The sequence below is a fragment of the Spermophilus citellus genome (genome assembly GCF_964194105.1).
Source record: "Spermophilus citellus genome assembly, chromosome: 13".
Lineage (NCBI taxonomy): Eukaryota > Metazoa > Chordata > Mammalia > Rodentia > Sciuridae > Spermophilus > Spermophilus citellus.
This window is the reverse complement of record NC_138193.1, coordinates 78081753-78095922: the sequence shown is the minus strand read 5'-3', so window position 1 is coordinate 78095922 and position 14170 is coordinate 78081753. Positions and strand designations below refer to the sequence as shown.

The following is a 14170-nucleotide window of genomic DNA, read 5'->3' as shown; positions in this document are numbered from 1 at the left end:
ATATCAATATTATCAATAATATCAACAGTAATAATAATAATAATAATAATATCAATAGTAATTCTTTCTCCTTCTCCTGAGTACCAAACTTAAATACTAATGTATGCTTGGGGTCTCAGTGTTTAACAATAAATCTGTGAGGCACTTTCTTTGGTGTCTTTTTAGATCAAACTAATCAATACACTTATTTGACTTCTCTAAGGAAGTCAACAATCTACATGGCTGCTGTGCTTTGGAGTTCAGTAAGGACTGAGGTGTAGTCCTACTTTTCTTTTTTTTTGGTACTAGGGACTGAACCCAGGGGCACTTAACCACTGAGCCACATCCTCATCCCCCCCTTTTTTTTGTTTGTTTTAAATTTTGAGACAACATTTTTCTAAGTTTATGAGGGCCTCCCTAAGTTGCTAAGGCTGGTTTTGAACTTGCAATCCTCCTGCCTCAGCCTTCCTACTTTCTACAAGTACTCAACCAGGACCCCAAAGGCCGTTAAGTGCCTTATTCTTATTCAACATCTGGATGACTTTTTCTTGTGTCCCACAGAAAAAGTTCCCACAGTGCGGTGAACTCCAAGACTGATACATCCACCTGCTTACTCTTTTAGCTCAGAGGGGGCCTAAAAATTCCATGGACAAGTTATCAACTTGTCAAAGGAAAAAAAAATTATCCCATGGAGGTATGTCCCTTACTCTAGACAACCACATGTGCAAAATGTTCCCAGCAATAAAGACAAGTATGAGGATTTCTGGGTCTCATTGGCCACTGTAAGCACTGTGCCCCCAACTTTTCTGAAATTTCCATGTCATTGCTTGATTTAACCGAGACCTTGGTAACCTTATCCCTGAAATGTGAATAGGCTAATCTTGAGCTAAAATTTGCTCTTCAATACTGTGTTTTTCTGGGCCTACCTACATATTATAAACTTTTCAACCTGTAAATATATTTGAGAGCTCACCAAGCCCTTAACATGAGAATCATCAAGATCAATAGCTTACCATATCCTTTCTCATGGTCCTATGGCAAAAACCTCTCCAACTTGTCTTCTGCTGACTTGATTTTTAGGGTCTGCTTTAAACCAGATGGTGTGTCATGCCGTACAGTGGTTGTTGCTTGCTAAAAATACACATTTCTCAGCAACTGCACTTGTCTTCTGTGAATTTCATTATGTTCTCGGAGACATTAAAAAAAACCTATCATGGCCAAGATCCTTCATCTCTGTTGTAAGCAATAAATTGAGTTTGGTTTCTCACCACACAGCTTTGGTAGCACCTTCAGTGATCTGGTAGTAGCAATCTTCATCAGAATTCGTCCTAAGCACTCATCTGAGAAGACTTCAGATTATTAAACAATAACAACCATACTTTTTATTTGTACCCACCCCCCACAACTAAGATTGAACCCAGGGAGGTCTACTACTGGGCTATATCCTCAGCCCTTTTTTTTAAATATTTATTTTTCAGTTTTAGGTGGACACAATATCTTTATTTTTCATTTATGTGGTGCTGAGGATCGAACCCAGTGCCTCACGCATGCCAGGCGAGCACGCTACCACTGAGCCACAACCCCAGCCCCAATCCTCAGCTCTTTTTACATCTTATTTGGAGACAGGGTCTTGCTGAATTGCCCAGGCTGGCCTGGAATTTATCATCCTCCTGCCTCAGCCTCTCCAGTAGCTGGGATTACAGGCTAGTGTTCCTGTGCCAGTTCTATTTGCCTTTTTATATTAGCAAATGTTATGGATGCAATCACAGCTGCTGTTTGTCCTTTTCCTAAAATCTCTCACTCCCCTGAAAAATGTTGGTCCCTATAGATCCAGGGTCTTGTCCCTCCTGGAAAAAAAGCTGAGAAGGGGTCAAGTATGTTGAGGAACAGCTTGTTATAAATCTAAAGCAGAAAGGCTGGGTGATGTGGTCAAAGAAACAGGCAGTGATTTCCTCTGTAGTCAGTTCCCTGGTGTTCTGCAATATAGGAAGGGTCTGGCAAAGGAGTGGGGAGAAAAGAGAAGAGGTTTAAAGTTGACTCTCTTTTATCAAACCTGTGATTCATTCCTGCTCCAGGACTGACTCCCAGGAATGCCAGGCCAGGGGCAAATCACAGTGTGTTCTCAGGCTACTCTAATCCAACCTCTCTCCAAGTGAAATTCAGTTCTGGTGACCATCAGGGGCAGCCAAAGGGTAACAAAAAAACAGCTTGACAGGAGTAGGCCAAGAGCTGATTGAGTAAATTGTCTCTAAATTCCAACTGCCAGAGCTGTCCCAATTTTCTTCCATCTATCTCCTGGCTCCTAGGGGTTGAGGGCAGGGCCCAGGATTAGGAAATTCTGCTCCCCAAGCAAGGAATGGAGCTGTACTTGGAACCCTGAGAACAAGGGTTCCTATAGGGTATCTATAGGGGAGCTGGGGCTATAGGTAGGGACAGGAAGACTGTCACCAACTGACAACTCTCTAGAAGCAAAGGGCCCTGTGGTGCTAGATACCAGGAGTCTGGGCTCCTCTTGATAGAACCACCTTCCCACTGTTAACAGTTGTCGGGAAACACGAAGCAGCGAAAGTTTTCTGGTGTTGGAATGTACTCCCAAGAGAGGCATGGTGAAGATTTCCGAGTGGGGTAGGAAACGGTCACTTTCTAAGTTCTTGGAGGCTGAGCTTAAAAGCTTGCCGTGACTTGTCTTGTGGACACTTCAGAATGGGCCCTACAACATGTGATTTAAGTATAGGTGTTTGGGTTCTTTGGTTCCTGCTGAGGTTACTTGATTGATGTCCTCCATCCCTGCGCTGGACTGTGAGCCCTGGGCGCAAGGTAACCAGTGTTCTTTAGTAATCCTTTGAATTTCCGGGCTCTCCTGGTCGCCGGGCTAAGCCCTGCTAAGGGTTCCACGCAGCTTTGACCACTGTCTTTCGACACCACCATGAAGAATTAAGTAAATATCAGGTTGGAGAAATCCAGGGCAACAGAGATTCAAGGCAGTCTGCTAGTGTGTTCAATCGGAAAAGAGGAACTCCGCAGTTAAAAAATAAAAAAAACTCTCTCGGGGGTCAGAACCGAGCACCACCCGGGCTGCGCGACAGGCCCGCGCGTTCCACAGGGCCCGGCGGGCGTGCGCCAGGCCTGCTCCCGGGGAGGCTCGCTCTCTGGGTTGGGGCCGGCCAACCGGCCTCTCCCAGGATTTGTGACGTGCCGCGGGCAGCAGCGGTGACGGGGCCACCACACAAAGCCGGCACTCTCCCAGACCAAGAGCCCCGACGGGAGGGGGAGGGGGCGGGGAGCGAGGCGCCCCCCGGCGCCCGGGCTCCGCGCAGCATTAAAGTGAGCTCCGACTCCGCGGCGGCGGGGGGCGGGCGCCGGGGAGGCCGGGAGCGCCCGTCGCGCGCCTGGCTGCTGTGGCCGCGCTGGCCGTCCGCGCGCCCGGCTCTCCGGGGCCGCACCACGCCCCCTCGGGGGTGGAGCCTTGGCCAGGGGCGGGTCCGCAGCTGGCGGCGCCCGGGCCCGGGGCGGGGGTTGTGGCAGCAGCTGCAGCATCGGAGGCGAGAGCGGCGCCGGGAGTTGCTGCAGCGGAGGCGGAGGCTTCTCCAGGACGCGTCCGGACCGCGCAGCCGGAGCCCCAGCCCGGAGGCGCCGGGCGGTGCACTCGGTGCTGCTGCTATCCCTGCTCTCCCGCAGCCACCAGGTCCCCCGCTGCCACCAGGGCCCCGGCTGCCTTCAGAGCCTCCGTCGACCCCGCCGTCGTGTGCGCCCCAGCCGGGACGCCGCCCCCGGCCGGGTCTCCACTTCTCAGCCGCACCTTCCATGACAGCGCCCGCGCGAAGATGGCTGCGAAGGGCGCATACGGCACCCACCTGAAGGTGGAGAGCGAACTGGAGCGCTGCCGCGCCGAGGGCCACTGGGACCGCATGCCTGAGCTGGTCCGGCAGCTGCAGACGCTGGGCATGCCTGGCGGCAGCGGAACCAACCGACGATCCAGCCCGAGCTCCAGGATCGGCTCTCTGGACACGGGTGAGTGAGGGAAAGGACTGGTTAGAACCAGCAGCACGCGCGCGAAAAGCACCGCCTCCTCCAGGAAGAGCTCCTTGACTGTCCCGGCAAGCAGCCTGGCAGTTAGGAAGGTTCTGGTACCCCAGGAGAAAAACTACATGCATATTAGGTGTTTGGAGAGAAGGGAGATAAACGGGTTTTGCTCTCTGCCCTTTAGGATCGGCGAGTAGTTCTATCTACAATGAAATGGTGGTAGCTGCACACATCCTGTCAGTGCGTGGACAGGACTCTAGTCTCCCCAAACTCTTATCTGGTGAAGGCTGTGTGTGCCCCTCTTTGCCCTCCCCTTTAAACACAGCTCGCTCCACCGCAGACAGGAGTAGAGGCTTATTGAGCACCAGTAGTTTTGTGAAGTGAGGAAGAGGCTGGCGAACCTCAGTTTCCTCATCTGTGGTGAACTCGGACCCTATCCAGCCTAGGCAGTTGGTGGCTTTAGCAGTAGGGCTGGTTTGACTGGGCTGGGCTCTCGTGCTGGGGCGGGAAAGCACCCTGATGGGGTGGCGGGAACACCCCGCCCAGTATCTAACCCTAGATCCTGTTCCCTCTCAGGCCGAGAGCTCTCCCTGAGTCCCCTTCGTGTGTGCAGCCACCTGGGAGCTTTTGTTGAAGGAGACAGAGTAAATACAGATATAAAGAGTTTTTAAAGATTGCCCAGCCTGGAGAAGTTTCTGTGGAGGAGACAGGATGATAATAATAATGGTTAACATTGATGTGATGCTGTGTGCCAGCCGCTGACCTAAAGACTTTTCAGTCAAATCATTACTTTTCAAGGCAACCCCAGGAGACGTTACTCCTGTTTGCCCCACTTTACAGATGAAGAAACTGAGGCCCAGAGAAGTTAAATAACTCGATCATCCAGCCAGTAAGTTAAGGGAACAAGATTTGAACCCAGGTTCAAAGTACAACCTAATCATTTGCATTATCACCTCTTAAAAATACATAATGCAGAATTCCTACCCTTAAAGAACTTCCAAAGTGGATGGGAATCAAGGAAGTGATTGGAGGGTGATTGTGTGTAGGATTGTAGAGCTCAGAGGAGGGTAGATGGTTTTATGGAAGCAAGCAGCAGGACTTGTACTGGCCCCTGTGTTTGGGAAGGGAAGGGTGTGTTTACCCAAGGAGGAAGGATGGGAGGGTCCTGAGGAGCTTAGTGACAATCTGTTTGAGGCTTTGAAGTTGGTTTAAACCATGAAACTGAGGGGTGGTGGGCAGAGCTGCAGATGTGCTTTGGGAGAAGCTGGTAAGCTCCCCCCTCCAGGGCAAAGTGGATAAGTTTCAGGGGCCTCTGTCCCCTCTGTGGGGGGGAAGATGAGAATGGGGCCTTGACTCCTGGGTGAGGTGTGTGAATCTGAGTGAGGGTGGCACCCCAGAGAAATGTGTAAGGTCCAAGACAGGAACTGGGGCCTCCTTGCATTTACATGGGCCAGTATTTCTAAGCTGTTCCTTAGAGGTCTCAATGAGGTTGCATAGTTCATTAATTGGTGTCCCACAAGAAAAGGGTTTAGGGAGCCAACAAGCTGAGAAATTGGAAGAAAATAATTCAATGATGGGGCTGGGATTGTGGCTCAGCAGTAGAGCGTTCGCCTAACACGGGCGGGACCTGGGTTCGATCCTCAGCACCACATAAAAATAAAGACATTGTGTTGTGTCCATCTACACCTAAAAAATAAATATTAAAAAAAAAGAGAATTCAATGATGTTAAACAGACAAAAAAAAAAAAAAAACAAACAAAAACCCAGCAACAACTGCAGAACCTTAATGTGTCCACCTGCATGTGATGTGAAAGACAAGGCTAGAGGATAAACACATTTCTCAATCTTCAGTTGACCATATTCTATGGATCATCATTGGGAAACATTGGTACAACATAAGCAGTAGATAATATGGTATAAAGAGCTGTCTCTATTTTTAAAATTCTTGTAAACCACTGGGCATGGTGGCGCATACCTGTACTCCTAGTGCTCCGGAGGCTGAGACAGAAGGTTTGCAAGTGCAAAGCCAGCTTAAGCAATTTAGTCTGTCTCAAAATAAATAAAAAGGGCCGGGATGTGGCTCAATGGTTAATCACCTCAGGGTTCAATCCTTGCTTCCAAAACAAAACAAAATAAAATTCTTGGAAACAGCCCTATGAGGGGGGCTAAGATTTGTCTCTGTCTTAGATGTAGGAACAACAAGGCCCAGAGAGGTCACAGCGTGTCTATGTGGTAAAGACTGTGCCCACACCTGAGTTTCTGCCAGCAGACGAACCTGGGCTGGTGTCACTGTGAGAACGGACCAGTTTAAGGAGGGAAACGGAGGGGCAGTGGGGTTTCTCCTCCCAACTTCTGGGTTTGGTTCTGAGTGACTTTTCTCGCACTGTTCAACCCAGATGCACAATCCCCAGCACACACGCACGTACACATGCGCACACATGCAGGTCCACACACACGTGAATGTGAGGAATGAAAACAAATGACTCCCAAAGCCCACGCACAGCGCATTTTTAGGTTGACAGGTATTTGCTTCTCTCTCTTAGGGTTTCTTGGCCACTCAAGATAATGTGAGCCTATTCTTTTTTTTTTTTTTTTTTTTTTTTTGGGGGGGGGGTGTTGGCACTGTCCAGAAGGGAGATTCTTAAAGTCCTTCCTGACCTGTTGGACTCTGTCAGTGGCCTGAAGCTTCAACAGTGTGGGAGGGGCAGAAGGCCCAGAGGGGGAGAGCTGACTCCCATGGAGCCCAGGTCCTGTTAGAGGTTTCTACAGAAACTAAAAGTAGCTTTCAGAACATAGATCCCGCTCCAGGGAAGAGGAGAGAATGGAGCCTGGGGGGCCCTGTCGATTGGTATAAAAAATATGAGGAGACAATGAAACAGAACAGGCCACCCCCCCCCCCCCATTCTTTTCCTATCTGAGGAGCAGGTCCTCACCATCACCCTGGGAAAGGGGAGTTACTACTCTTTTGCAGTGTCTTCAAACTCACATCCCATTTAGATTTGGTTCGGTTGGGGCAGGGGAACCCCCAAAATGTGACCGGTGGTTCTGGGGTTTGTTCACATAAAAACAAAGAGCCCATCTAAGTGTTTTTTTTTTAAACTTTATTATTATAAACAATTGCCAAAACATTTTAAAGAAGACTGAACCCCACGAATCATCAACCAGCTTTAGTGATCATGAACTCAGACACAATCTTGTTTGAGCAAAACCTCAGCCCATTTCTCTCCCACACGTCAGTATTTCAGTATGTATTTATTAAATAAGAACTCTTTTTAAAAAATCCACCGTGCCATTGCTACCTTTCCAAAAACTCTAGCAATGACATTTCCCAGTCTGTTAGGGTCCAAGGAAGGCCACACATTGTGTGTGGCTGTTGGATTGTCCCTTCCTCGCAGAATTTTACAAGAAAATTTGAAACATACAGCAAAGGTCAAAATTTTGCAGGGAACACTTGCAACCGCACCCCCCCCCCCATTCTGTCATTCACCTTTCACAGCTTGCTTTGTCGTGTCTGCTCCTCTTGTTACCTCATCTGTAGTCACCCCATATTTTTGTTTCGTTTTTTAGTTGGATGATTTCTTTCTCTCCTCCTCCTCCTCCTTCTTCTTAAACTGGAGATTGTTCTGAACATTTCTGCAGTTGAAGTTGGGAGAGGTGTTGGGGGCAGGTGGCCTCTCTTGAGTTTCTGCCTTTTCCTCCCCTAGTTGTGGTTGGAAGGCCCCAGCCCTGTGTGGGGAGCAGCTGCCGAAACCACCATGCTCTGTTTAACTGAAGGGGAAGGGCCTGATCTGAACCCTCCTTCCTGGATGGACCCACATTTCCTAACTACAGATTGGCAGGCTTTGTGGGGGAGACAGTGTGTTTTAAATGAGGTCTGAGCAGGAGACAGGTGGTCTCCAGGTTGGTCCTATGACCTGGCACCCTGAGAGAGGCTGCAAGGGGCTGGGAGCTGAGAGGACTTAAGGAAAGTAGCTGCCAGAAGCTTCAAAAGGAGAGTGAGGAAATGGGTGGCCGTGAAGTCAGACCCCCTCTAGGCTTCTGCTGGAGCCCTTGACCCACACCCAGCAGGGAGTAGGTCTCAGACTGAAAGGATGTTCCAAAGCAATTCCCTCAGCTTTGGGGAGACAAGGATTCCTTTATCTATCTGGATTCTTATTTTAACAACTGAAATTTAGAATGTTTAATTCCAAAATATCTTTTTGTTCCACCGAGGGGCAAATGCAATGGAAAGAAGAGGGGAAAGGGATCAAGGGGTGGGGCTGGGAGAAGGAGAAATGAGCAAGGGGACAAAAGTGAATTTCTGATACCCACTGAGAGTCTGCTAAACAAAAAACAAGACTGAGAGGGGAGATTGCAGAGAGGGTACAGACTCCCAGAGAAGGACCTGAAGTGTTCATAAACAAATATTCCGACACTCACAGGTGCATGAAAGTGAGAACAATTCTTATCCCTGCCCTAGAATTTACTATTAGTTTTTAATCAACTCTTTGCAGCTTGGAGACTGTTATTTATTTTTAAATTACCGGAAGCTCTGCTCTGGTTGGGATGCAGGACAGATGATATTTTGCTTGTGTTATATTATTATCGATAGTGACCCTAAGGATATTGTTATCTTTATCATCATCTACAAAGTGGAAATAATATCTACCTCTTAGGGTTGTACAGGTTAAATAAAACTATAATAAAGTGCCTGGCACTTAGTAAGTCTTCATCAAATATTAGTTCCTCTTTTGCAGTAAAAGACACTCTTATGGTTTAGAGCAGTGCTTCTCAAATGGTTGTGGTGAGCAATTAATATTGTTTAAATCTCCAATCTGCTGTGCTCTGATACTTTTCATAAAATACAATATAAATAAAAATACAAGAAGAAAAATACATAAAGTACCCCCCTCAATTTTTTTTAGCATTAGATTCAACAAACTCAAAATGACTGTCAGATTTCCCACATGCACTCTATGTTTTGCACCTGTCTGATGCCACCGGGGTTGTATTACTAGCAATAGGCCTGTACCAGCCCAGGGCCTTACTGGGCAGCACTGGTTCAGAAGGCACTCCCCATTATTTTGGGAAAATGGGTGTGCTGGGAGGGGAGCAGGTTTCTTTTGACTTGAAAGCACTGAGCTAAGGGGCTCTGGGAGTGCTGGGTCTGACAGGTGAGTGGCGGGCAGGGTGGCCTGGTTGCTGAGCCTGTGCAGAGGCTCCTCCGGGCAGAGGGGCGTGGACACGCCCAGGGGTGGAGCCTGGGGAGGAGCGCATTTCTCTCCAGTTTTGCCAAAGCGAAGCCTATTGGATGGGGCGAGCCACTTGCCCAGAGGCCCTCAGCTCAGGATGCCACTGGAGACTGGCACTTGCCACACACTGATGGGTAGCCCGCCCTCCTCCTGGCTGAGATTTGGGAATGAAGATTGGCTTTTAGTCTTGGGTTGACTGAAAATTTACTTTTGACTGTGTAATATATTCATATGCTACAACATGCCCAAAGTACCAGCAAGCGAAGAACAGAAAAACTTCGCCGCGTCTTTGCACCCTGTCGTCAGCCAGTAAGGTTTTTAGTGTGTGTGTGTGTGTGTGTGTGTGTGTGTGTGTGGTGTGTGTGCGCCCTGTCACCAATTTGTATGCGTAAAACATAGTAGCATACCACAGGCACTCCTGTACACTGTTTTCTTACCAGTTTATCTTGCAGTTCATTCCGTAACAGCATACAGAGCATCCTCGTGTCTTTGGCTGTATGTTGTCCCTTGTGGACATAATCATACTTTAGCCTCCTGTTTGGACATAAAAGCTGTCTCTACTTTTCTGCTAGTATAAGTAATGCTGCAGGAATTATCTTATGCACAGTTCATTTTACACGTGTGCAAGGGTGTCTCTAAGAGTGGAATTGCTGGTGCAATGGGGTTATACAAAAATGATTTTGATATACATTACCAAAATGGTTCTTTATAGAGGTTCCACCAACCTGGGCCCCCTCATGTGGATGACTGTTTTTTTTTGTTTTTTGTTTGTTTGTTTGTTTGTTTTAAAGAGAGAGTGAAAGAGGAGAGAGAGAGAGAATTTTTTAATATTTATTATTTTTTAGTTCTTGGCGGACACAACATCTTTGTTGGTATGTGGTGCTGAGGATCGAACCCGGGCCTCACGCATGCCAGGCGAGCGCGCTACCGCTTGAGCCACATCCCCAGCCCTGGATGACTGTTTTACTCAAATACCTTTTTGACCATTTCCTCAAATAGTAATTTTTTAATAAATCATGAGGTAAGTAGCAAAGGATCCAGTAGCAGGTGTTCCCAGAGCAAAAGCCTCCCAGGATTTTGGGTCTGAGACTGCTCTCTACAAGGAGTTGTCCTTAGGAAGGGAGACTCCTCTCTAGAGCCTGTAATTGTGGACTTCTGGCTTTGAGACTGAGCAAACAACAGGAGTGATCCTGAGAGTGAGGAGGGAGTGGGTCCCCTGGGTAGGTCCAAGGACAGCATCATGGCAACAGAAAGAGGACTCCAAAAACATGGGACTGAGAGCATGCATTTCTAAAGACATTTGTTGGGTTGGCACTTAACTCCCAGAGCCTGATGGCTTCTTCTCTGGGAAGTTGAGAGAATGCGATTGACAAGATTTATTAGGCACTGACATTGAGTGGCAGGTCTAGTCCTATCTCTGGGAGAGGGACACTGAGCTTAGCTACTTTAGGTTGCAGTGAAACTCAAACTCTACACAGGGTGAATGTATATATACACCTGGCTTTCCTGCCCAAGTCATCTCTGCTGCAGGTAGTGGGGATATGGTGGTCATAAGACTGGAGTTTCCAGTGTGGTAGGGAGAGTCAGCAAATTCAACCAAGCAGTGTGAGCCACCTGCCTAGTGGTCAGGTATGCAAATGAGCTACCCTATGAGTGACAACTCCTGAAAATGCAAGTATTAAGCATAAGGATTTGCCTTGCTACACAAGTAAATGTGCTTCCCACTTGAACTCTGCCTTGACTGCTAGGTTATCCCTAGGCCACATTAAAATACCTTAAAATGGAGAAAACCAATTATGATTACACAGAAATTAAAAGCATGTGAAAATGAGTTATTAAACCACCTCACATACTTTTCTTCTTCAGTCCTTTGAGATGATTCCTACTTGATTTAAGAACTTAGTACCACATCAGGGTGTGATTTTAGCCTTCATTTTAAATTCTGAAATTCTGAAAATTTGTCTGCAAGTCTTGAGAACTCTGCTGCCTTCTCAACTGCTTAAACCTGGCAGGAAATAAACTCAAAGGGAAGATTTGTGTTGTGATCATGGTAGTATGCAACCCACCACCACCGCCGCCGTCTTAAAGTCTGTTTAAGTTTATGGCAAGTGTGTCTTTATTTTCTCAGACCTGAGCTGTTCCTGTCCTGGGTGGTGTCCTTGGGTGGGGGCGGGGGGGGGGGGGGTCCAGGAGTATGTACCATATCCACATCTGCTTTGTTTAAGGGGTGCGGCCCTCACTACCCACTCTGATCCCTGGCTTGTTTTTCAGATGACTTTGGGAAATTGCTGCTGGCAGAGGCCCTCCTGGAGCAATGTTTGAAGGACAATCACGCCAAAATAAAAGACTCCATCCCTTTGTTAGAAAAGACTGATAGCAGAATGAATGAAGCCAAAGATTACCTGAGCAGCATCCTTAACCACGGGAAGCTGCCGGTGAGTTGTCAACCACAAGCTTGGGCCTCCTTGCCTGGCCTGTTCTTTCTTGTCTCCCATCTGCTGTCCAGACTCCCTGAGTCATTGGGTCACCTGAATAGCAAGTCTCTCTTGAGGTTTCAGTACAAGGGTCACAAGCCACATGTGATCTTGAGCACTTTCGATGTGACTTGTCCAGACTGAGATGTGTGTGAGTGTAGAACACTTACTGGATGTCCATTATATAGTACTAAACAAGGAACATAAAAGAGGTCACTCACTTTTTATATTAATTAATTGCTTACATGTTCAAATGAGAATCTTAGACATATTAGGTTAAAGAAAACATTAAAATTAATTTTACTTGTTTAACATGTGAATGAAAATTTTACTAGAAATTTTTGAATTACACATACAGCTCACACTTGTGACTTAAGTTATATTTCAATTGGACAGTACTTGGTTGATCTAATATGTGCCTGGCTGTTTGGGCTTCTTAAAGGGTTCTTGGGGAAAAAATATCTCAGCCTGTGATCTACTTAGAAACAGCAAATAGGCAGAGCTGACTAGCAAGAGAAGGCTTCAGAGTAGAGCAAGCCAGATTAAGTCTATGTGCATTTATGAGTGCCTATTATATGTAAGGCACTGAAGAAAGGTGGCGGAGGGGTCATAACTTTGTATAGACCTTTGCTTTTCAAAGTGTGATCCACCCACCAGCAATGTGGGTATCACTGGGGAAATGGGTGGAAATGTAAGATGTGAATTAGAATCTGTGTTAATAAGAGTTCTCAATGATTCACGTATACATCGAAGTTTGAGACTGTTCTAGATTAATATGTATCCTAAGTTATAATAGGGGTATGCGTATGTCATTAGACTTAAAGAAGAAGTGATTTTTCAAGAGATATTCCAAAGTAATATATTTACTTTCTTTAGCATTTATTGCGATGTGCTATGTACAATGTGTTATGCATGCTGAGGGCAATCCAGAAGAATCTAGCATGGACCTTCAAGAAGGTTTCAGGTCTACGGGGAAAATAAGTTTTATGGGTAAATAAGTAGCCTTTCTCCTAGGTGGATTGTGATATATGCTACAGGAGTGTTATACATGAAGAGACAAGTATAAGGGGGACTCTTCCCTGGTATGAGGTAGAGAGCAGACTTCAGATGATGGTGGTACTAGAATTGGACCTTCCTAGAAGCTGATCTGGAATAGGAGTCTGGGGTATGGATAAATAGATAGGGCTGAGCATTTTAGCCTAAGGAAACAATTTGTAATTGAAGGGTTCCTATTATAAAGAATCTCATCAAAGTTGTGAGTTTAGCAAAAATGAAGAGGCATGGTGGGTAATTAGATTGTAAGGGCATATCCAGGATGGAGAGGTTACTAGAGCACCAACTAAGACATGTGGGGCTTATTTTGTAAGTAGTAGAGGGCTAGAGGTGGAGGGAGAGGGGAGACTGTTGCAAGTTCCCAGTTTCTGCTTCTAGGCAGTGGGAGGTTTGCACTAGGTTAATATAATTTCTTGATCCTGAGCTTAATTTTTGTACAAATGGTTTCATCTAAATTCTACTTTTGTTGTTGTTACTCTTTTAAAAATAGCTTTTTTTTTTTTTTTTTAAAGAGAGAGTGAGGGCGGGGGGAGAGAGAGAGAACCTTCCAATATTTATTTTTCAGTCTTTGGCGGAAACAACATTCCCGTTTGTATGTGGTGCTGAGGATCGAACCCGGGCCGCACGCATGCCAGGCGAGCGCGCCACCGCTTGAGCCACATCCCTAGCCCTTAAAAATAGCTTTTTAATTTTTTAAAAAAGTTAATATGTGCATTACAGGAAAAATAAGAACACAAGCGAAGAACAAAGTCATCCAGTCAAGCAGCCTAGTTGGACATGCCCCTCTAGGTCATGCATTTACATACACAACATCCCATTTATTAAATGCAAATCTAACTATGTTTTATTTAACAAAGACATACATAGGCACCAGTAACATGGAGGAATTTTCTGTTTTCCAGGTCAAAAACTTGATATTGATTTAAGTAAATTAAAATATTAAAAGCGGTCTGTGGGGAGAGAGGAGGAAGATGGTGGAATGAGATAGACATTATTATCTCTGTGTATGAGTATGATTGCACGAATGGTGTGACTCTATATCATGTACAGCCAGAGAAATGAAAAGTTGTGTTCCATTTGTGTAAAAATTTTTTTTTTTTCGAAAAATTGGGCTGGAGTTGTAGCTCAGTGGTAGAGTACTTAACTAGCAAACGTGAGGCACTGGGTTCAAGCCTCAGAACCACATTAAAAAAAAAATAAGTAAAATAAAGGTATCATGTCCATCTACAACTAAAAAAATTTTTTTTAAATTAATTTTTAAAAAAACAATCTGGGAATCTCTGTCTTATTCCCAAAGATAAGGTGATTTCTCCATGTGGATTTCCTTGCACCCCAAATAGCTGTGATGAATGAGAAGGGGGGTGGTCCTGAGGCACCTCCACTTTGGATCATCTTTAAGATCCTGTCCAG

At 46.2% G+C, this 14170-nt stretch overlaps 1 protein-coding gene across 6 annotated transcripts in view; it reads left to right on the top strand.

The window, feature by feature from the left end:
* The first annotated feature begins 3667 nt into the window (after positions 1-3667).
* The window catches only part of TTC7A (tetratricopeptide repeat domain 7A), a 112084-nt gene continuing 101581 nt past the window's right edge, over positions 3668-14170 (top strand). For 3 of the 6 annotated variants that reach the window (XM_081264740.1, XM_081264739.1, XM_081264745.1), the window contains exons 1-2: positions 3668-3990; positions 11505-11668. In XM_081264740.1, coding sequence (XP_081120866.1) covers positions 3804-3990; positions 11505-11668 — 351 coding nt within the window. In that variant the 5' untranslated portion in view covers positions 3668-3803. Of the gene's footprint in view, positions 3991-11504; positions 11669-14170 lie in introns of those variants that run through there. The other 3 variants (XM_081264743.1, XM_081264742.1, XM_081264741.1) reach the window with 3 other exon arrangements.